Source organism: Apiospora phragmitis (genome assembly GCF_038363925.1).
Source record: "Apiospora phragmitis strain CBS 135458 chromosome Unknown utg000009l:1.0-1189150.0:1.0-1190623.0, whole genome shotgun sequence".
Classification (NCBI taxonomy): domain Eukaryota; kingdom Fungi; phylum Ascomycota; class Sordariomycetes; order Amphisphaeriales; family Apiosporaceae; genus Apiospora; species Apiospora phragmitis.
Window position 1 is genome coordinate 338851 of NW_027117408.1, and position 20436 is coordinate 359286.

Here is a 20436-nt window from a genome sequence, read left to right on the forward strand (position 1 = left end):
TGATGAGAATAGAAATACTCACCCACTTTGTCTGCCGTGTCCTGTAATTACATGACGTGATCAATCCACTAACCGGGGATGCTGCCGAGGCGGTAATACCCCATGTTGGCTTATCAATATAGTCTGGTCTGTTAGTGGATAGTCTTCGGATAACCAAATATCAAATCGAGTGGCAATGGTATCGTGTGTGGGAGGACGGCGTTGATGGCAATGCAGTCAGCTTTGGGTCTCCAAAACCAAAACATTATTTTGTGTGACCATTATGATAAATAGAAAGTCTGTTGCAAGGTTAAAATGTATAATCTGTAAGTACTTCTACATGAAAGCTATGCCAACCGAGATAATGAATGCCTTGTATCATATCTATTCCTTCTGGTTCAAGTTGCCAGTGTACTTTTGGCCCGGACGCCAGATGCGAGGTCCACCCTCTGTAAGGCTTCTTGTTAGCAACTCACCAAGCATTATATCGAGGCGCTCTCCGTCGGCAACACCTCTGGTATCACTTTCGCCGGCACGACGGCCCTCGTCACCGGCGCAGGCGCCGGTTCCATCGGCATCGAAGTGGTCCGAGGCCTGCTATCCGGCGGCACTCGGGTCATCGTCACGACGAGCCGCACGTCCGCCCTGGCCGGGTCCGTCATGTCGCAGCTCTACAAGGAGGTCGGCGCCCGGGGCTCGGAGCTGATCCTGCTGCTCTTCAACGCGGCGAGCAAGAAGGACGTCGAGGCTCTCGTCGCACACATCTACAACAGCACCACCAGCGGCGGCACTAGCAAGAGCGGAGGCCTCGGCGCCGACCTGGACTTCGTCATCCCCTTCGCCGCCATCCCTGAGCTGGGCCGCGAGGTCGACGGGATCGACGGCCGATCCGAGGTCGCGCACCGCGCCATGCTGACCAACGTGCTGCGGCTGATGGGCTGCATCAAGCAGCAGAAAGAGAAGCGGCACTACACCGGTCGGCCGACCACGCTGGTGCTGCCGCTGTCGCCCAACCACGGGGAGTTTGGCGGGGACGGGCTCTACTCCGAGTCCAAGATCGGGCTCGAGACGCTCTTCAGCCGGTACCGCTCGGAGGGCTGGGGCGACTACCCCTCCGTCGTCGTGGCCGTCATCGGCTGGACCCGGGGCACGGGTCTGATGAGCGCCAACAACATAGTCGCCGAGGGCATCGAGAAGCTCGGCGTCATGACCTTCACTGCGGGCGAGATGGCGTTTAACATCTTGGCCCTGCTCACTCCGGCCGTTATCCGGCAGTCGGTCTCGGAGCCTGTCTATGTCGACCTCAGTGGAGGCCTGATCGGGTTTGCTAAACTGAAGGAGGCGATCATGGCCATCCGGGACGAAGTCACGGGGAAACGGCGAGAGCGGCAAGCCATCACCGCCGAGAGGCAGAGGCAAGAAACCGTAATTTGGGGCTCGAAAGTCGCCTCGGCTTCGGAGAAGTCAAGTCCACCGAAGCCTAAGCGTTCCAACATCACTCAAGGATTTCCGAAACTGTCTTCTCATCAAACCATGACGGCGGGCCTGGAGAATCTGGTCGGTATGGTCGACCTGAGCCGCACCACAGTAGTAGTCGGCTTCTCCGAGCTGGCACCCTGGGGCTTTTCGCGCACGCGCTGGTAGATGGAGAGCTAGGGTAAGTTGAACCAAGACGGCCTGACGGAGATGGTGTGGATCATGGGCCTCGTCAAGCACCACGATGGCCTCGTCGACGGGAAGCCCTACGTCGGCTGGCTCGACGCGGAGTCCGGCAAGCCGGTGGAAGAAGCTGACTTCGCAGCCCGCTACGGGGAGCGCATCATGAGCCACTGTGACATCCGAACTATCAAGCCAGAGAGCATGGATGGCTATGAATCGTCGAAGAAAGAGCTGCTCCATGAGGTGGTGCTCGACCACGATCTGCCGCCATTTGAGACCTCGGAGGCCATCGCGCAGTCCTTCCAGCTCCGCCACGGGGAGAAAGTCAAGATCTTCCCCTCCGCGGGCGCATCGGGCGGTTCCGATGGCAATTGGACCATGGTCGTCCAAGCCGGCGCCAAGTTCCTGGTCCCCAAGTCGAGCGGCAGCCACAACCCGGTCGCGGCACAGCTCCCCAAGGGCTGGGACGCCGCGACCATCGCGCAGGTGGACCCCGTCACGCTGTACGCGCTCTGCTGCGCGAGCGAGGCCCTGTTCAGCGCCGGGCTCGAGGACCCCTTCGAGCTGTACCGGCACATCCACGTCTCGGAGCTGGGCAACTACCTCGGCACGGGCGCCGGCCCGCTCCGGTCCGCGCGGGCCATGTGCCGCGACCGGTACCGCGACGAGCCCGTGCAGGGAGACGTCCTGCAGGAGACGTTCCTCAACTCCCTGGCGGCGTGGACGAACCTCCTACTGTTTGGAAGCACCGGCCCCATCAAGACGCCCACCGGCACCTGCGCGACCGCGGTCGAGTCCCTCGACAGCGCTTGCGAGGTCATTCGGGCCCGGCGCGTGAAGGTCGCCCTCGTGGGCGGCGCGGACGACCTTCGCGAGGAGATGGCGCACGAGTTCCGCAACATGAGGGGCGACCGTCGACGGCGGCGCCGACCCTGGCGAACGACAAGAACGAGAGCGCCGTCATCCACCAGCAGATGGCACACCTCGGCCGCGCCCCGGGCCACCCGCTGCCGGTCGTGTGTCAAAAGGCCCTGACGGGCCACCCCAAGGGCGCCGCAGGGGCGTGGATGCTAAACGGGTGCCTGCAGATCCTCGAGTCGGGCGTGGTCCCCGGCAACCGCCATGCCGACGACGTCGACGCGGCGCTGCGGGCGTTTCCGCATCTCTTGTACCCATCCGAAGCCCTCGACGTCGGCACCGCTGGCGGCGGCATCATCAAGGCGTTCATGTTGACCTCGTTCGGGTTCGGGGCAGAAGGGCGGCATCGTGCTTGGGGTGACGCCCCGGGTCCTGTACGCGGCGTTGCCGGAGGCCCAGTTCGAGTCGTATCGCACCGCTGTGGGAAAGCGGCGGCGTCGGGCTGACCGGGCCTTTCAGTTGGCCATGATGACCAACACGGTCTTCAAGGCGATGGATCGGTCTGCGTGGACCGAGGCGGGTAGGCCGGAGAAGGATTTCTTCCTTGATTCCACGGCCCGGATGATGTAGGGAGAAGTGCAGTTCTGGGCAGGGCTCCCCGTGGGGCCTCCGCGGTCAAGCTTTCGGATATGTTCGTAGATTTCATCCACTAGTTTCAAAGATAAAAGGGAAACTAGTTTCCATATTAAGTTTCGTTCATTGGCTGACTTTTTGTGCGGCCCGAGCCGCATCTTGAGTTAGAACTTTGACTACAAAATTGACTCCTTAATGTGATATAATACACGTTATTGTGCCTAAGCTATTCAACTGATAACATTGGTAGTGTAAACCTGACAATATTGTTTGTGGAACATTCTATCTGTAGTTGTCTCGCGAGGGGTTGAGTGGGTGGAACCGCGAAGTCCGCTGCAAATGCCATATGCGTACGATTCACGGGCGCGAGTCAATGATATTTAGTAGCATGCGAGAATATGGGAAACCCCATTATTTTCGATAGGGGCGGATAAGTATATCTACAGTTTGACGGAAGTGTTTCATATCTATTTACAACTATATGCTTTATGTTCTTCTATATTTGCGCGTTACCCTGTAATACTCGTATCAGATCATGAAATATATGTCATCATATGTCGTTATAAGTCGTTTGCCATGGAGACAAGCGTTCTGGTAGCAAGTCTGAAATCCAATCCGAGCTTACGCCCATGTTGCCCCCTGTCCAAATGTTTCCTGGAAATAGTCTATGTTGAAATTGCTCCAGTCCGAGCTGCCCGTCATGAAATCGGAGGCCAGCTCTGATTGCGACGGGGCCATGGAGCATGTTGCCGGCGGGGCGAAATCGCAGTCGGCCGATAATGGGCGAGAATTCAGATCCACGGGGTCGGTTCCTCCCATGGGAGTGAAGAAGCCAAATCCCGTCCGCTCTGCCAGTTCTGCTGCGCCGAAGTCTGCCGTCTCGCCGGGACGGGATGGCGGGAGGCTCGAGTGGGCTGGATCCATCTTCGGCAAGCGGATGGGGCACACATTTAGGAGCTCAGGTATTGTAGGTATCGGGGAGTGTTTGGAATGGCATGTTGATGACGCCCTCGATCGCTGCTGATAATCTTCGCCATGCCTTTTATCCTGAGTTGAAGCGAGGGCCTCTCCCAAGACCTCCAGCAGGTCGCGAGCCCACTCAAGGCCCAACTTCAGGCGGGTATAGAAGATATGCGTGAGCTTGTCGTGTTCCGGTATTTGAAGGTGCTCGCACACAGCCCGTAGCAGCGTAATATCGGCCTGGGCCCCCGCGCCGGCCTCCCCCGTCTTGAACAGGACGGCCAGCCGATAGGACGCGAGCTCGAAGAAGGCGACCATCGGGTAGTTCCCCACGATACTGGACAAAAGGGCCAGCCGGGGCGTCGTCCGGGGCGGCTTGCAGACCGCGAGGACCAACCTCAGGCTTTTCCGCGCAAGCGCACGCATCCTTTCTTGGCTCTTCTCGTTGCGGCGATCGCAGCGCAGGACGAGGACCTGAGAAACGAGGAAGCCATACGCCAACTCCAGCTTGATCGGGTCCGTGTCCCCGGCGCTGCTGCTAGGAGATGATGGGATGGACTCGGCGTGCCTCTGAGCATACTTATCCAGCGAGCTGCTGAGTTGCTGCACCTGTCGCGCGCGTGTCTCGGCACTAGCTCGCGCGGCTCTCGACGTATAGAGCTTCAGATAGATTTCTTTCCAGAAGTTCGCCAATTGACCAAAAGCATCGCTGAAGGGGCGATGATCCGAATCAAACATGTGTAGATCGCAGGGAGACCGGTCATAAATACACGCTGTTTGTCCATGGTGTAGAGAACCTGGAACACACGCTGTCGGACCGTATCCGACTCAGCCGAGTTGCTCCCTTCGCCCCAAAGTTGGGCTTTGGATCGGTGGAGTCCGAATGTGCGACCGGCTTGACATGCCGCTTGACATACTCTTTGGGCCGTGTTGTGGCTGTAGAACTCTCGAGCAACAAGTGTCTACGGAAGTCAGTACCTAGGTATTACACATCAAGGTGTCCCGATCAAAGGCTGGTGAGGATACATACCAGAGTCATAAGCGCCTGGACATTCGCCAGGTTAGGCACCATGAACGTATTGAGATTTCCGATAGCCCGATCGCAATTCCTCAGGAATGAAGGGAGTATGTCGTCATTCATCCCGCGTGAGTGCGAATGGGGTGCGCGAGTGGCCTGTATCTCCAACCCAAGCTCAAGCAGCACAACATTGTTGATGATGAGGGCCCATGCGCTGTCCTCCTTTGGGTGTTCTTCCCGGTAGTGGGCCTCTATCGCGCTATGCAGCTCGGCGTCGTCGAAAATAGGCGTCCGGGGGTTGATGTGTTGAAGATATCCCTCTATGAACAGGTTGCACAGGAGTCTCGGAGGTGTTGTGATGGGCTTGAGATCACCGACAACCGCCGCTTCCGGGCGTCGCGACCTGAATGGGAACTCGTCCACCTTTCTCTGCAGCGTCGCTCGCACATGCGGGTCCTGCAAAGCAAAGGTAATGAAGGGCGTTTCTCCACCACCATGGCCATGGCACTCGCCATGTTCGTCGGACTCGAGTAGAGGGACCGGCTGCCTGGCGTAGCAAGGCCTTGATCAAAACAGGTGGTGCTGGGTATCCGTAAATGCGTTTGCCGCCTCATCCGATTCGCACGTATCGAATGGAGGATTTTCCGATGTGGGATTATCGGCCGACTCAGGAGTATCGGGCTGATCCAAATCCAATAGAACAGGGGTGGGAAGCGGCACCGGGTCGTTCGCATGAGAAGAGAATTGTGAATTGGCATGGGAGGAACAAACCGGCCGCGCCGCGACTTGCTGGATGAAGCTGGTCAGAGCTGCAAGTGTAGTATCGACATGGTCCAACCGCGTGAGAACGACAGAGAAGTCATCGCGCCTAGGTACTCAGCATCAACCAGACGCGTGTTAGCCGGTTGCATCTGATTACTGTGGATAGATCATTCACATACAATTGCTTTGTGTGATTGACACGCTTTCCAGATAGGTTAGAAGAGCACTCGACGCCCGACTTCTTGCAATTGCCGCAGGAAGGAGTGCCCCGGTCGCAGCGGACTTTGCGCACCCGACATTGATCACAGGCGGCAAGGGGCGGGTCGTCATTGTTGGAGCGGGCGCGTTTCCGCCGCCCACCCGCTGTACGTGTGACAGAGGCCGGGTCGCTGTCCGGTTCGGGTTGCGATTGAGCGTCGCGAGGAGAGGGTGGTGGGGGACCGGCCATGACAGCGTACAAGTGGCAAGTATAGTAGTCGTGTAACAACGCAATGGAACGGATGACAGAACTCCAAAATTGGAAAAGGACGTCACGGAAGCTAAAGCTTGGATCATCCATGTAATCATCAAATGAACTCTATTGTGAAGCGTGGTTGCGTTTGGGGGTTGAAGCCCAAAGTCAAGGAATCCACGATGTGAATCGACTTGGTAGAGCAATCGTTTTCTTAAGTAATTGTACTGTACACAGGCTTGTTTCTTCTTGGCATTCAAACCCTCCAGGTTATAGACAAGCCTATTACCTTCCGATGAGATTCGTTTGGAATAGACAACGATCGCAGGTCTTATCGCACCATTCACTCGAGAGGAAACGATTAACGTAGCAACGGATAAGAGGGGAGTTCGATCCCCAGTTCGATCGAAACTACCCTGCGGCCAGATCCTAGCACCCACCACCAACCAAGCTTTCTTGGAAAATGGGGGCGGGCCCGGTGGGGGGTGGTGGAGGACCACCAGGATTCAACTTCGGAGCCCGGGGGCATACAAGCTCCGGCTACCGTCGACCCTCGTTGCCAGACGCAGTCCGCCAGTTGGCTGATCACCTTCCCCGCGGGTCTGTGAATGAGTCCGGAATCCCGCCGAGGCGTTTCCTGTATTTGCCAAAACAACATGGCAATCTGCATCTTGTGCAGATACGGGAGGTATTAGCTGCATAATACACGTGCTAATCAAACTTTCGCTTATCAAACTCTGGCCGTGCATAACTGCGAGGATTTATAATGACTCGCCCAGTATCCAAGAGAACAGCATGCTTGGCAGCCAGATGCTGCGGGTGACCACCTATACAAGCTACCGGTTGTATCTGGGTAAAGCACCTAAGTCTACGCAGTGTACGTCGAGTGTTTGCGGAACCCATAATCCTTTGATGGAGAGTTTGCTGCCCTGCCCCCCCCCCTTGTTTTCCGTATTGTACGTGGGCAACGGATTGGCAGGGCCGTGCAAAACCGGAACAGGGTCAGTTTAACCAATCAAAACAGCGCACCTAGCACATCGGACGTTGAAATCGGTCCACCGTTCACACTAAATTATCCTGGGACGTACAATACTGAAAAACCAGGGGGGGGGCAGCAAACTCGCCATCAAGGGGATACTCACTTAGCGGCAAAAGGGCGTCAAATTGTCTGTAAAGAGTTAGAGACTAGAACACCAAGACCTCAGGATATACTCCAATAACTGACAAACGGAAGAAGCTCGGCTGAGGAATAGCCAGGACGGTTGTCCTAACAGAGTCGACGGAAAATGCGGCTCGCTTGTAGTCCCGGTCACCGAGAGCCGGTGATTAGACTCCCAGCGGCGGATTTCGACGGACAAGGCGGCATCAAGCAGCGCAGATCTAAGTCGACGAACCATTCTACCCCGGGCCTGTAGTTGCAGGTATGTAAAACAAACATGCCAGAATTTCCAGATCTTACAAGAAGTTTTGATGACATGATACTAGGCCGCGTAGTATGTCGGATCAACGGTCAGCGGGACCTCTCCCGACGAGCTTAATAGATTGCATCTTGACAGAGCGCCAATGACATTTAAAGTCGTTTATGTTCTGATGCCGCTAGACGCCTAGCTGCTCGGAGGAACAGGGGCTATGACCGTGGTTATCGCTGGACTGTTGATAAGCGGTTGAGAATGTGGCCTTACCTGGCGTGTTCAAGTAGACTGACTCATGGGCCAAGACAAAACGTGTTTATAAGCTTTTTGGTTGCCGTGAGCGGGAGAGCCCGTCCCGGGCAGTATTCCCTTTTCAGAGGATAGAATAGGGGTCGTGCCGATCTCGGTCCAGAAAACGGGTTGGATCTAGTTCCGTTGCAAGAGGTGCTGACTCATGACCCTGGCTCGAACGTGTTTATAAGCTTTGTGGCCGCTGCGGGCCGCAGACGGAGGCCTGTATGTAGAAATGCCACTTTATTAAGGTTTGCACGTGCTGGGATCGGCCTAGGTCTAGGTCTTGCATGCCGCATGGCAAGAGGAGCGCGAGGGAAAAGCCCTACGCCGGGGGCCGCGATGGAGAACTCGGAGTACTGAGCGTACGCCTTCTCGGCGCTCGGCGCTCAGCGCATAGTCTATATTTTCTGGGACCGGTCGCATCAGCCGCCCTGGTCCTTGCCTGAGCCCCCACCGCAGTCTCTAGACCATAGACGAGGCTCAACACCCCGAAGATCTGGTCGCGGGGGGTCCTGGGGTCCGGTAGTCGCGTGTGGCGATCAATATCTATTACAGCAGCCGAGAGCAGCGCAGCTAGGTCGTTCTTGCTCGCAAGAGTGGTCGGTACGGCAGCACCTGCCTACCAGATGCGCGTATAACGACGGCGACCAAGAAGCTGGCTTCTCGATATCGTCACGGATTGGCCTCCTCTCGCTCATTTCCCAGCTCTCTTTCTACAGGGAAGTCGAAAGCCGCGCGCCGCTCGGGGCTGGAGTGGTTTCTTACGTACCTCGGCGAAGCGCCTTTCCGGCCAACGACCCCTGGCTATGATACCCAAAGAAAATGGGGGCGCCAAAGATGAGGCCGGATATGACAATTAATTCGTCGAGCGGATCCGGCCAGGGAGCGGGGTAGCTCATCAGGTTGGTTGGTTCTCGGTTTGTTCTCGTACTCAACCAAAAGGGGCTTGCTTACTTTGTGCTCACCGAGAAGTCCTACGCGTAATACACCAAAACCAACTGACAATACTGCACCTTGATTCTTGGCGACAATACATCACCATCCTGTTATCTCGTAGCTCCTTCGCCCCCACGCTGCCCGCGGTATTTCTGATCCTCTTCCGTGGGTATCTCACAAGGCCGTCGCCCCCACGGGAAAAGATGATGCATGGGCCTATTTATAGCAGACGAAGGGGTGAGTCAGCGACGTGGGGATTTCGGGATCTTACCTTGAGCGGTGGCCGGGTGGAACACAACGACGTAGCATACTTAGCTGAGATCATTCTTCCCCTCCCTTAATGACTTCTCCGCGACTGCTATGGTAATAATTCTCTTCCGATTCTTGCATACCCCCCTGATTACCGTTCTGATCACTTCAAACTCATGGGGTGACTCCGCCGACACCGTCGAGATACTCGTCAACCTTGTACCCACGAAAGTAACCACGAGACTTGAACATGCTTTACAGCGACTACGCGCATCGGGGGTCGAATGCATCTGGGCAGACGCCCTGTGCATCAACCAACTGGACAAGCAGGAGAGGACCCTACAAATCCGGAACATGAGAGAAATCTACTCGAAAGCCGACGTGACATACTATTGGCTTGGCGGACCAGGCGAAGACCGTGCAGTGGAGGGTTTGGAGTTTCTCCGGAGACCACCAGAATGGCTTCACCTATTGAAGGTGGAGGCCCGCAAACTCCACCAAGATATCCCCCACGACCTTGATGACAAGTGGCAATCGTTCGAAGATCAACATGCACATATCTTGTGCCCAATCACGATGGAGGACCATGAAGACAGCCGCCAGACGTCACCAGAGGAAGGTGATACCCAGATATCGTGCCCGATACTGATGGAGAACCCCAACTCGTTGCCACGGGTGTGCAGCGATGGTTGTACCCGTTGTAAAATCGAGTCGTCTCTTGGCGCACTTTTCGGCTTGTTCAGTCGCGAGTATTGGCGGCGCCGCTGGATTATACAGGAGATCACGGCATCCGACAATGTCATGGTTGTCTGCGGCGGGAAGAGTTAAACCTGAAAAAACTCTACACAGCAGTGAAACTGTGGAAGCAGTCTCATTTCTGGAATGAGGCCAACCGGGGCGCCTGCGTCTTCTTCGAGACAACGATGCAGCTGCGCAGGGCATATCAGAGCCACGAAGAGTTGTGCCTCGGCGTGGTGATCCCAAAGACGAAATACTTTCGCTCACGCGACCCTCGGGACAAGATATTCGCTCTGATTGGCATTTGTTCGGACGGGCCTCATCTTGTTCCTACCCCAAGTTACCACCAGTCTCCCGAGAGTGTTTCGAGAGATCTTACCAGGGCTATGCTCAGGAAGTACCAATGCTTCGATCTTATCCTACATAACAACAACCGAAAACAACCTGGTCATTCTGGTCTGCCCCGATGGGCTGTGGACTGGTCTTCGTACCATGTGCTCCCGGAGTCCGAGTGGAACCGGTTCGTACCGAGACGGGTTCCTAGCAGCGACTTTACGTCCATCACATTACGAGGACCCCCAAATACCTTGATGACGAACGGCACGGCACTTGCTAGCGTTCTTGGTGTCACCGCCAACATATCGAACCCATTTAGCACAGAGGTTCGCACTGTCCAATACTATCTTCGCATACGGACACAATCGCAAATCAACCTCGCGCGTATTACAAGACCTTGCAAGGTGTACGTGATGCTCTTGCTTGGTGCCTTGCGTGCGTACCGGGCGAAAGTCAACCTACAAACTCAGAGGACTATTCAGCCTGTAGACGCTATAGGATGGCGATCCATAGATTCAGCCAAGTGTCAATGCCCATGTGGCAAGGTGAAGAAGAGGAGATTGGTCATCATGGGGATGAAGTCACAAAGTCGGAGTTAACTATTCATCGTTGGACGAAGATGAGTACTGATTTCATCATTGACGACACGCCTCTGCCAATTTTGTTGGGAGAGAGTGCTATTGCCTATTACGCAACAGTCTGCTTTGGCCACTGGACGGGGTGTGCGCTCTTCCTTGCGCTACTTGCGCCTGCCGTTTTGGTCATTCTGGAATGTACAACTCATGTTGTTGACGAGTTCATGGACATCTTGCGGAGAATATTCTATATTCTTCCCGTCACAATCCCGGTTGTGATATTGATTTCATGGCTGTGCTTCAAGTGGATCCGCAGCCACGAATATGTGTTCGACAGTACGGAATCCATACTCCGGAGGGTTGCGAGCAAAGAGAGACGGGCGGTTCTCGACAACGTCATTCTAGCTACGGTGGGGGGTGAGACTCGCCCGGGGACCAGCTCTGCCGGGTCAACTGTTTCTCTGGTTTCGTCATGCTGCGAAAAGTCCGCGATCAAGACGGGGCGGGTTATGAGCTTATCGGTGCAGCAAACCCAAGTCTGTCGAGAGGGGATCTCGATAGGTGCTCATCTTTGTGCAGAACCAGAGGGTTGAGTCAAGTTGGCGGGGAAGACTTCATCATCAGATGAGATGAACTGGGATGAATAGCACAGTGACGGCGATACACCAGCCAGGAGGCCGGGCATAACTACATGGTAACCCTAGCAAGTTCCCTGAACACTCTTCTTCAATGCTTCTAAGTAGTCAATAATCCATTCTTTCGTTACGCGATACCACCGGAACATATTTCTGAGGATGCCCTCAATTTCGATACGAGGGGACATCCCGATGCAGCAGGTATCAATTGATGAGTCTAAGAAATAAGACACAGACGGGAAACAAAAATCAGGAAACTCGACGAAGTGTGAGAGGCTACATCTCATCCGCTGATACTTGGCCACTTTGACGAACCCAGCGCCTTTGACCAGCAATTTGGTCTGCGATAATGTGCTGCTATGGCCAAATTCACTTGTAAGGCGCCCTCCGCGGTGTCAAGTGTCTGCCATGTGGGGATAAATCAAGAAACAACGACCAAACGTACCGGGTTCCCCTGGTCCATCGGACAAAGTTCGGCTCATCACTTGCTTGCTTAGTTTCCGTCATGATGTCAAGAACGAGTCTCGCTTGTTCACTGGCAGTGTGAGTGAGATGTCATCGACAATGGTGCCGGGTGAGTCATCCGGTGTCTGGATTGGTGTGCTATACGACGAGCTTTGTCTTGGCGAGCAAATCAGCAATCTGCGTAAAGCTTTTTGATCTCATATCGCCCGCTAAGAGGAAAATCTCTGCATGCCAGTCCCGTAAATGGCTCCTGGCAGATTACATAAGCGAGTCCACAGTACTATTCAATTTGTCACTTGAATCAAACGTATTTCAGTCGTCCGTTTCTCCCTTGTAATCAACATATTTATTCAAGAAACCAGGAACCTAATAAACTATAATTCTTGCCTCTGAGGACATCAGCGCAGCTTAATTAGCGCTATAACAAACGCCGTATTAACACGATATAGCCACGCTGCCGAACCATCTTACATAGTGATGTGTAAAGTAGAGGATCTCTTATGTCTCAGAAAGACGCCCATCCTCGAGAACCTGGGTGGAAGCCTCCCCTGCAACCAACTCCCATCCTCGGCCATTGATCACCTACTGGGCCAGCGATTCCCGCTAATACCGGCACATCTCTCCCGTGTCCTCTTTGTGCCCAGGCACGACAATACGGTGACCCATCTGCCCATTTACGAGGTCACCGACGCCTACCAGAGAGCATTGAATGACGTCGTGCCGGGATCCAACCACTACAGGGTCAACCTCTGGTTCATGGACCGGCCCAAGGGCGACGGGACTGACGGCGTAGAAGCCCGACTGTTTGTCAATAGTGGGGCGGAGCAAATCACCGTGGAAACAAGAAGCTTGAACCCGATGGAAGGTGCTGTAGCCATCATGTAAGACTGATTTCCATTTCCGATCAGGCCTCAGCAACTCAGCTGACCTCATCTGTCAGTAATCTCCCCAAGGGACGAGATGAGCCCACCACAATCATTGGACCTAGGCAAACCAGAAGAAGCATCCGTGTTGCCCCCTAGTCTCCCGAATCCGACTATTCAGACCACCATGAGACCTGCCGACCAGAAGGCTCTTCAGTATCCGACGTTGGTTATGGATGATACGACAAGCCACGACGAGGCTCAGTGGCAGGTACGGCCTGTGGGCCCTGGATCCGTGTGCTATCACCTAGTACGGTATAGGCCCGACGCATGGGGCGTCGGAATGGGCTCGGAGGTAGCAGGCGTCTACCACCACGCCGGACCCCATCTCACTCATCCTGTGGACCATAGCGAAGGCGTGCTGCTAATCCCTGGGGCCCAGGACCCACAAGCTGATGTACTTGCGGTCGCCGTGGTGATGGTGCTCCTGTGGCACATTTGTCGTTGAAATAGACTTAGAGTTGTGCTGGAGCACGAGTGTATCTTCCGGAAGACCGAGCACAACTACGGGGGACCCAGCGCGGCACCGATCCAGAGTCGCGAACGGGTGCACACCTTATTCCGACCAATCATAATCAAGCGTTTGGCCCAAAACGGCCCTTTGGAAAGTAGCTTCGAAAGGACGAGCCAAATTCAGCAATTGAACGTAAAACCGGTAGCTGGACAATGTATCGACATGGCCAACAAAGCTTGGCCAATGTAGTGAGGTTAATGCCTGATACGAAGGCGGTAATTCTCAGCGTCATTTTACCGCCTGTGTAATCTTCTTTTGCAGGTAATACGATGTCGCAATGTTTGACTTCAAGGTACACGCTTGCTGCATATACGACTCGACTAATGGTGGAAAAGTTGAATGGCTACTCATTCGACGCGGGGTAACATTTGGGGAGACATGTCAGACTTCTTCCCCATCTATTCCTTGCATGACTCGCTCTCCTTTCTCCAAGATCTCGGACATTAAATTAAGCGAAACTACCGAATTCCCACCTCGGCTCCGCACATTATGTAATTTCGGCTCGGAGTCGCGAGAGAGAGATGCATTCCAAAGTCAGATTCTCGACAGTTTCTTCGCCAAATCACGAGATACACTGCCGACCCGTGCATGCTTCCCCGCATACTATCGATTAGCTGCATAGGCCAAGCCCGCAGTGCAACGTCATTGAACCTACAATGCCAAGGGGTAGGTAAGCAGACAACCATGAAAGCTGTGTCATGAACATTTCATTCAGGCATAACGAACTGCGGGTAATCGTATGCCTCCGCCCACTCGCGCGCTGGAAGTTTCTCCGTTGCAGGAATACCACGGTAACACGGCTAATCTCACTGGCTGCAACCTGCTTGCTGTCCACATGACCTGAAAAAGTCAACAAACACCAAGGGTGCGAACGATGTCGCGCAAAGAGGGGTTACCGAGAACCCGTGTTACGGCGACTACAAAGGTCGACCGCTGGAACGCGGCCCAGGCACCACCCGGATCTTTTGGACCATCCCGCTCTGTCCGCATTCTCCTTTGCCTGCTCATCATGGTGGCCCTTCTCCATCGCCTGCTAGCCGGTTCCGCCTTGGTGGCGTGCACCGCTGGCCAGATTACCTCTGACACCGAGTTCTACGGGCAGTCCCCGCCTGTGTACCCTTCCCGTGAGTCTGCACCACCCCAGATGCACTCAAGATGCATTGCGAGAGGTTAGGACCGGTTCTTCTAACACCCCCATGCAGCCGAGGGAAAGGGTCTCGGAGATTGGCAAGATGCATACGCGAAGGCTCAGGCACTAGTTGGCCAGATGACTCTCGAAGAAAAGGTATTTGGCCGATTGACTTACTCGACTTTTTGATAATGCGGTGGATGTTTTATATTAACAGTTCTCCAGGTCAGCTTGACTGGCGGCGTCCGGGCTAACAACCTGTGTTCCGGAAACATCCCCGCCATCTCGCGACTCAACTTCCCGGGTCTTTGCCTCAGTGACGGCCCCGCCGGGGTTCGGTCCACCAACTATGTCTCCAGCTGGCCTTCCGGTATATCGGCCGGCGCTAGGTATGTGTAGCACTTGACGGGATAGACCTTCATGGGTGACTGACCTTTGCTTGCAGCTGGAACCGAAACTTGACGCGACAGAGGGGTGTCGAGATGGCTCTCGAGTTCAAGCGCAAGGGAGTTCAAGTCCCACTTGGCCCAGTTGTCGGACCCCTTGGCCGCATTGCTACCGGTGGGAGGAATTGGGAAGGTATGTGCAGTCCCCATACTCTGAAAGATCAGCGTTAACCGTGTTATGTCAGGTTTCGCCAATGACCCCTATCTGGCCGGCATTCTCGTAGCAGACACCGTTGAAGGCATGCAGTCTACCGGAGTGGTCGCCAGCACCAAGGTGAGCCAGGCCTAACTTCTTTATGGGCGATCTTCTCTACTTACTGAATGAAAAGCACTTCATCATGAACGAGCAAGAGAGGAACCGTAATCCCGAGGGTGACGTCGCAGCTGTGTCGTCGAACCTCGATGACAAGACGATGCACGAGCTCTATCTCTGGTAAGCAACCCCTATTTCATCGTAGCAGCGGTATTGGCCGTCCCGCTAACTTTCTAAGGCCCTTCCAGGACGCCGTCAAAGCCGGCACTGGATCGATCATGTGTAGTTACCAACGAATCAACAACTCCTACGGATGCTCCAACAGCAAGACCCAGAACGGGTTACTCAAGACCGAGCTGGGCTTTCAAGTAAGCTTACCGTGTAACAATCTGTCTGAAGTTATACTAACAGTAAGCCTTGCCAGGGCTATATCGTTACTGATTGGGGTGCACAGCACGCCGGTGTTGCCACAGCTTTGGCAGGCCTTGATATGGTCATGCCGTCTGCTACTGCATTCTGGGGGAAATAACCTGACTCAGGCCGTCACTAATGGCTCTGTTCCCGAGTCAAGGATTGATGACATGGTCACAAGGTAGATTCTCCAAACATGATGTTGATTGCAGACGGGTGGGCTAACAGTGTGTTGCAGAATCTTGTCGACATGGTACAAGTTCAACCAGGACACCGATTTCCCGGCCCCAGGTATTGGCATGCCCCCGAACCTGGCCGCACCCCATGAGAGGGTGATAGGAAGATCGGCCAGTGGCAAGCCGGTCCTCCTCCAAGGCGCAGTCGAGTCCCATGTGCTGCTCAAGAACACCAACAACGCCCTCCCCCTCAAGGAGCCAAAACAGCTATCTCTCTTTGGCTATTCGGCCCGAGGCTTCGACCGGTACACCCCCGGCAGCCCCAGCTGGAACGACGGCGGCGAAGCCCTGGGCCCGGCCGACCAGATCCGCGACGGCTCCAACACGGTGCACTCGCAGATCGCGTCGAACGGGACCCTGCTGAGCGGCGGCGGCTCCGGCGCGACCCAGCCGGCCTACCTGAGCTCGGCCTTCGAGGCGCTGAGCCAGCGCGCCTACGAGGACGGCACCAACATCTGGTGGGACTTCGTGAACCCGAACCCGCAGGTGGACCCAACCTCGGATGCGTGCATCGTCGACGTCAACGCGTACGCGGCCGAGGGCTGGGACCGCGTCGGCGTGCGGGGACGACTACACGGATAGCCTGATCCGCAACGTGGCAGCCCAGTGCACCAACACCATCGTCGTGTTCCAGAACGCAGGTGTGCGGCTCGTGGACGGCTTCGTCGACCACCCGAATGTGACGGCCCTGATCTTCGCCCACCTGCCGGGCCAGGACTCGGGCCGCGCCCTCGCCTCGATCTTGTACGGCGACGCCAATCCCAGCGGCAAGCTGCCCTACTCGGTCCCGCACAAGGAGTCGGACTTGGGCCCCATCGCCAACGAGACCGTGCCCGAGGGCATCTACGCGCGCTTCCCGCAGTCCGACTTCGACGAGGGCGTCTTCATCGACTACCGCGCCTTCGACAAGCAGGGCATCGAGCCGCGCTACGAGTTCGGCTTCGGCCTGAGCTACACCACCTTCAACTACACCGACGTCCAAGCCTCTCCTTCTGGAACGGCAAATACCGACCCGTACCCCACGGGCCCCATCGAGTCGGGCGGCCAGATCGACCTCTGGGACGTCGTCGCGCGCGTGTCGGCCACCGTGACCAACACGGGCGACGTGGCGGGCGCCGAGGTCGCGCAGCTCTACGTCGGCATCCCGGGGGATGCCGAGGATACCCCCGTGCGGCAGCTGCGCGGGTTCGCCAAGCCCACGCTCGCGCCGGGGGAGTCGGCGACGGTCGAGTTCGCGCTGAACCGGCGCGACCTCAGCACGTGGGACGTGGCGGCGCAGAACTGGCGGCTGCAGAAGGGGAGTACGCCATCCATGTGGGGTCGAGCAGCAGGAAGCTGCCGTTGACGACGACATTGACTTTGTAGATAAAAGCTCAGCATTACATGACTAAGTATTGAGGAGATGATACGGGGTCGAGGGCATAAATGCATGAAGAGGTTGGAAGGACTCTCTCGGGGAAAGCAGCCTTCGAGGCGAACTAGATCAAACACGTTCACCTCAGTCGAACATGAAATTAAAAGACATTCTCTGTAGAAACTTATTGTTTATTGGGCATTTTTGTGTGTTTAGGCATGTCAGGTTGACTGTGACTGCTGTGAGAGTTCAGGTGGCTTGTTCTCAATGGGCTGCTGCTGTGCTGCGCTGTTTGTTGGTGGTACTGCATAGCTGATATATCTTCAGTGGCACCGACAACCTGCCTGCTTGCCGCGAAAGAACGTCAGGCACAGCCATGCTTGCTTGCGGAACATAAATCTTGTAAGCCTCGAAACCGACCAGCAACTCCAAATACAGGCCTAATCAGCTTGAGCCCAAGTAATTACAGGAAGGGAGCGAGTGGTTCGCAATCGACGGGCCAAGCAAACAAAAAATATAAGACACAACGTGCCACTCATTCAATCCAGTTGCCTATTCTTGTGGCACTAATTCCCAAGTCCAGATACTGACAAGTCCCATAAGAAGAAACAAACCCGCGCCACATCTTGTCGATAGAACTCCTAAACCCCTCTTATCTTCAATGGGAGCGATCTGGTATAATTACACACGTGCCTAAATAGCAATCCGATTTCTGTACAATACCGACTGACAGAAGCCTGGTAACGAAAGCGTTCTAGAGTCTAAAGAGCAATTTACCCATACGCTACAACAACACCGTAACAAGCATAGAGATACTCTCGCCGCCAAAGACCCGCCCAAGATGCCACCTACCACGAACCCCCATCAGCCCTCGACCGTGCAAAACTTCCTGCGGCGCATCGCCCTGGCCCACTACGGCTTCGCCTGGATCCTGCTGCTGGCGCACGGCATCATGTCGTTCTCGATGCTTCCCGCGCTGGGCCTCCTGCCGCTCACCTCTTCGGCCCTCCTGAGCGGCCTGTTATTGTACCGCGACGCCCTGGCCGGACCCGGCTCGCCCTTCCAGCCTCTCTCGGCCCAGAACGTACTGTACCCGCGACCTCGACGTCGCGGGCTGCCAGCTCCTGCTGCTCGTCTTCACATGGATCGAGATGACCGAGACAACGGACTGCCGCGCCGGCGCGGTTGGCGCGATTGTCCTGGGGACGTACTGCACTGTGTTTATGATGGTGGACTGGTGAGGTTTTTTCTTCTTCTCTCTCTCTCTCCTCTCCTTCTCTCTCTCCTCTCCTTCACTCTCTCATTTTGACTCTTCGTCGTACAAGCTACGAGCTTGGCTTGAAATGTTAATTTTGCTGACACATTCCGGGGGAACACAATACAGCGGCATCCACCTTTTCTTCGCCTTCAGGCAAACTTTTCACAACCTGCTATCGCCTAGATGCCATTGCCCGCAATGTAGGAGCGTCTATGGGCGTGGTCGTGGGGGCATTTCCTTGCCGGCTGTAGATGAGTACACGCCGCTTCAGAACAGGTCTAGGATGGTAAATTACTGAAGCCATAGAAGGCACAGGGAAGGTGTTAGTGACCGTATTGTCCACCAGATTATTGGTTTCAAAATGGAAATCAGAATGAGAAGAGACTGGCTGTTCTGTTTGTTTTGAGACGGTGGAAACGTGAGGTCATTTATTGCCTCGACCATTGCGGCTGTAGAGTACTAGAATAATAGAACAGTGACCAAGCGTATCCATGCGAGGGTTTCTGACTCTGCGACCTGTGTACCGGTCATAGCTACAAGTATGTCCACGGGGAGTCAGCTGACGGCGATGTTGCTATTCCAGAGTGCCCAGGTCACCGGCCCCGCTACCTTTCCTGCAGACCCCCGTAGTTCTAGCCAGAGAAGCGGTACAACCAAACTACGAAGGCACTCTCTCTTCTTTCTTAGCCAACCTGGCCTTCGCCTTCATTTCCAAGATGGGATAGACAGCCTTCTCCATGTCCACCCGAAGCCTCCCCCAGCTCGTATGGATGCCCACGGCCTCCTCGAACGCCACCTTGGGCGACATCCCGGCGCCAGCCACCAGCTGCTCGCGCATCTCCGCCGGCACCGGCGCCGCGAGGACACAGGCCGCCGTGACCCACTCCGGGTCGTCGCCGCTGGGTCTGAACCCAAACAGCAGCGTGACGCGGCGCAGCTGGGGGCAGTGCGCGGGGCCCAGCAGCGCCGGCAGCCGCAGGTACCACATGGGCGCCGCGCTGGGCGCGTCGACGAGCACGATGTGGCGCAGGCACGCGAGCGCGGCCGCCCGATCGGGGGGGCCCTGGATGGGCATGTAGGCGCCCGCCAGCGCTGTCCGCGATAGACTTTCGCCCGGCACGCCCAGGAACCGGGAGCTCTCCATGGCGATGACCTTGGCGCGGAAGAAGGCCGGCCGCCCGAGGCGGCGGAGGCGCTGGCTCACCGAGTTGGCCGCGAGCCAGTCGCGCTGGTGGTCCGGACGCAGGCTAAAGGGGTGCAGGGGCGTGCAGCGCTCGTCGCGCGAGCCGTCCGCGGCTTTGAGGACGGGGTACTTGTGGCCTGGGCCAACGAGGTACTGCTTCTTCGGATACGGGTTGTCGATGTAGAAGGTAGAGTCTCGGACCATGGCCAGGTCGAGAATGTGCTGGAGTATCTCGTCTGGAAGGCGGTCCAAGGGACATTTTGACATCATGGCTGGCGGTGGGATGATAAAGGGTGGTTATTTGGCCGAGTTGTTATTACAGTCGTGGATACAAAGAAGGGAGTATGTACCAAATAAATGTAGATGCATGCGGGGGTAATACGTCAATGCTGCTGGGCCACTTACTAATTATAGCGCAGGAGGATTGGAAGGATCAGGCATCATCAGGGGTTGGTCAGCTGTGGGGGTGGCAGTGCAAAAAACGATCGACACAGGAAAATGAACAGACATTGGAGATCTTGAGCTTGAGGCATAGGCTACTTGGCCTGTAAACAAGCCTTTTGACTCCTAAGGCTATGGCATAGGCTGAAAATTCAAAAGTGGCGTCTAGGAAAACATGTTAAAGAGTCAGAGTTGATGTTTAAGTAGCATTGAATAATGAGAGAGACCAATGTACAAATATCTAGCTAACCCCTGGTAATAGCAGCAACGAAAGACAGTCTATAAGAAAAATCCATAACATTGGCACATGATTCCCCGTGAACAAACC

At 55.5% G+C, this 20436-nt stretch overlaps 6 protein-coding genes across 6 annotated transcripts; 4 read left to right on the top strand and 2 right to left on the bottom strand.

Moving 5' to 3' along the window:
• Positions 1-102: 102 nt before the first annotated feature.
• Positions 103-3002, top strand: PG994_009615 (uncharacterized protein; the record flags this gene model as incomplete). Its single annotated transcript, XM_066861024.1, has 4 exons — positions 103-126; positions 448-1569; positions 1636-2487; positions 2544-3002. The coding sequence occupies 4 exons, from the start codon at positions 103-105 to the stop codon at positions 3000-3002; spliced, it is 2457 nt and encodes an 818-aa protein (XP_066713194.1).
• A 748-nt stretch (positions 3003-3750) lies between these two features.
• On the bottom strand, positions 3751-6317 carry PG994_009616 (C6 transcription factor; the record flags this gene model as incomplete). Its single annotated transcript, XM_066861025.1, is given in 5 exon segments — positions 3751-4862; positions 4898-5051; positions 5120-5669; positions 5682-5975; positions 6049-6317. 5 exon segments carry the CDS (start codon positions 6315-6317, stop codon positions 3751-3753), a joined length of 2379 nt encoding a protein of 792 aa, XP_066713195.1.
• Positions 6318-9322: 3005 nt separating this feature from the next.
• Positions 9323-13331, top strand: PG994_009617 (HET-domain-containing protein; the record flags this gene model as incomplete). The annotated part of the gene is made up of 5 exons (XM_066861026.1): positions 9323-9830; positions 10061-10691; positions 10799-11277; positions 12448-12841; positions 12914-13331. 5 exons carry the CDS (start codon positions 9323-9325, stop codon positions 13329-13331), a joined length of 2430 nt encoding a protein of 809 aa, XP_066713196.1.
• A 940-nt stretch (positions 13332-14271) lies between these two features.
• On the top strand, positions 14272-17217 carry PG994_009618 (glycoside hydrolase family 3 protein; the record flags this gene model as incomplete). The annotated part of the gene is made up of 10 exons (XM_066861027.1): positions 14272-14521; positions 14600-14682; positions 14752-14915; positions 14972-15105; positions 15158-15246; positions 15302-15405; positions 15464-15593; positions 15765-15817; positions 15875-16399; positions 16455-17217. 10 exons carry the CDS (start codon positions 14272-14274, stop codon positions 17215-17217), a joined length of 2295 nt encoding a protein of 764 aa, XP_066713197.1.
• Positions 17218-18067: 850 nt separating this feature from the next.
• PG994_009619 (uncharacterized protein) lies at positions 18068-18535 on the top strand (the record flags this gene model as incomplete). Its single annotated transcript, XM_066861028.1, has 1 exon — positions 18068-18535. The coding sequence occupies one exon, from the start codon at positions 18068-18070 to the stop codon at positions 18533-18535; it is 468 nt and encodes a 155-aa protein (XP_066713198.1).
• Positions 18536-19142: 607 nt separating this feature from the next.
• PG994_009620 (uncharacterized protein) lies at positions 19143-19934 on the bottom strand (the record flags this gene model as incomplete). Its single annotated transcript, XM_066861029.1, has 1 exon — positions 19143-19934. The coding sequence occupies one exon, from the start codon at positions 19932-19934 to the stop codon at positions 19143-19145; it is 792 nt and encodes a 263-aa protein (XP_066713199.1).
• Between the last annotated feature and the right edge of the window lie 502 nt (positions 19935-20436).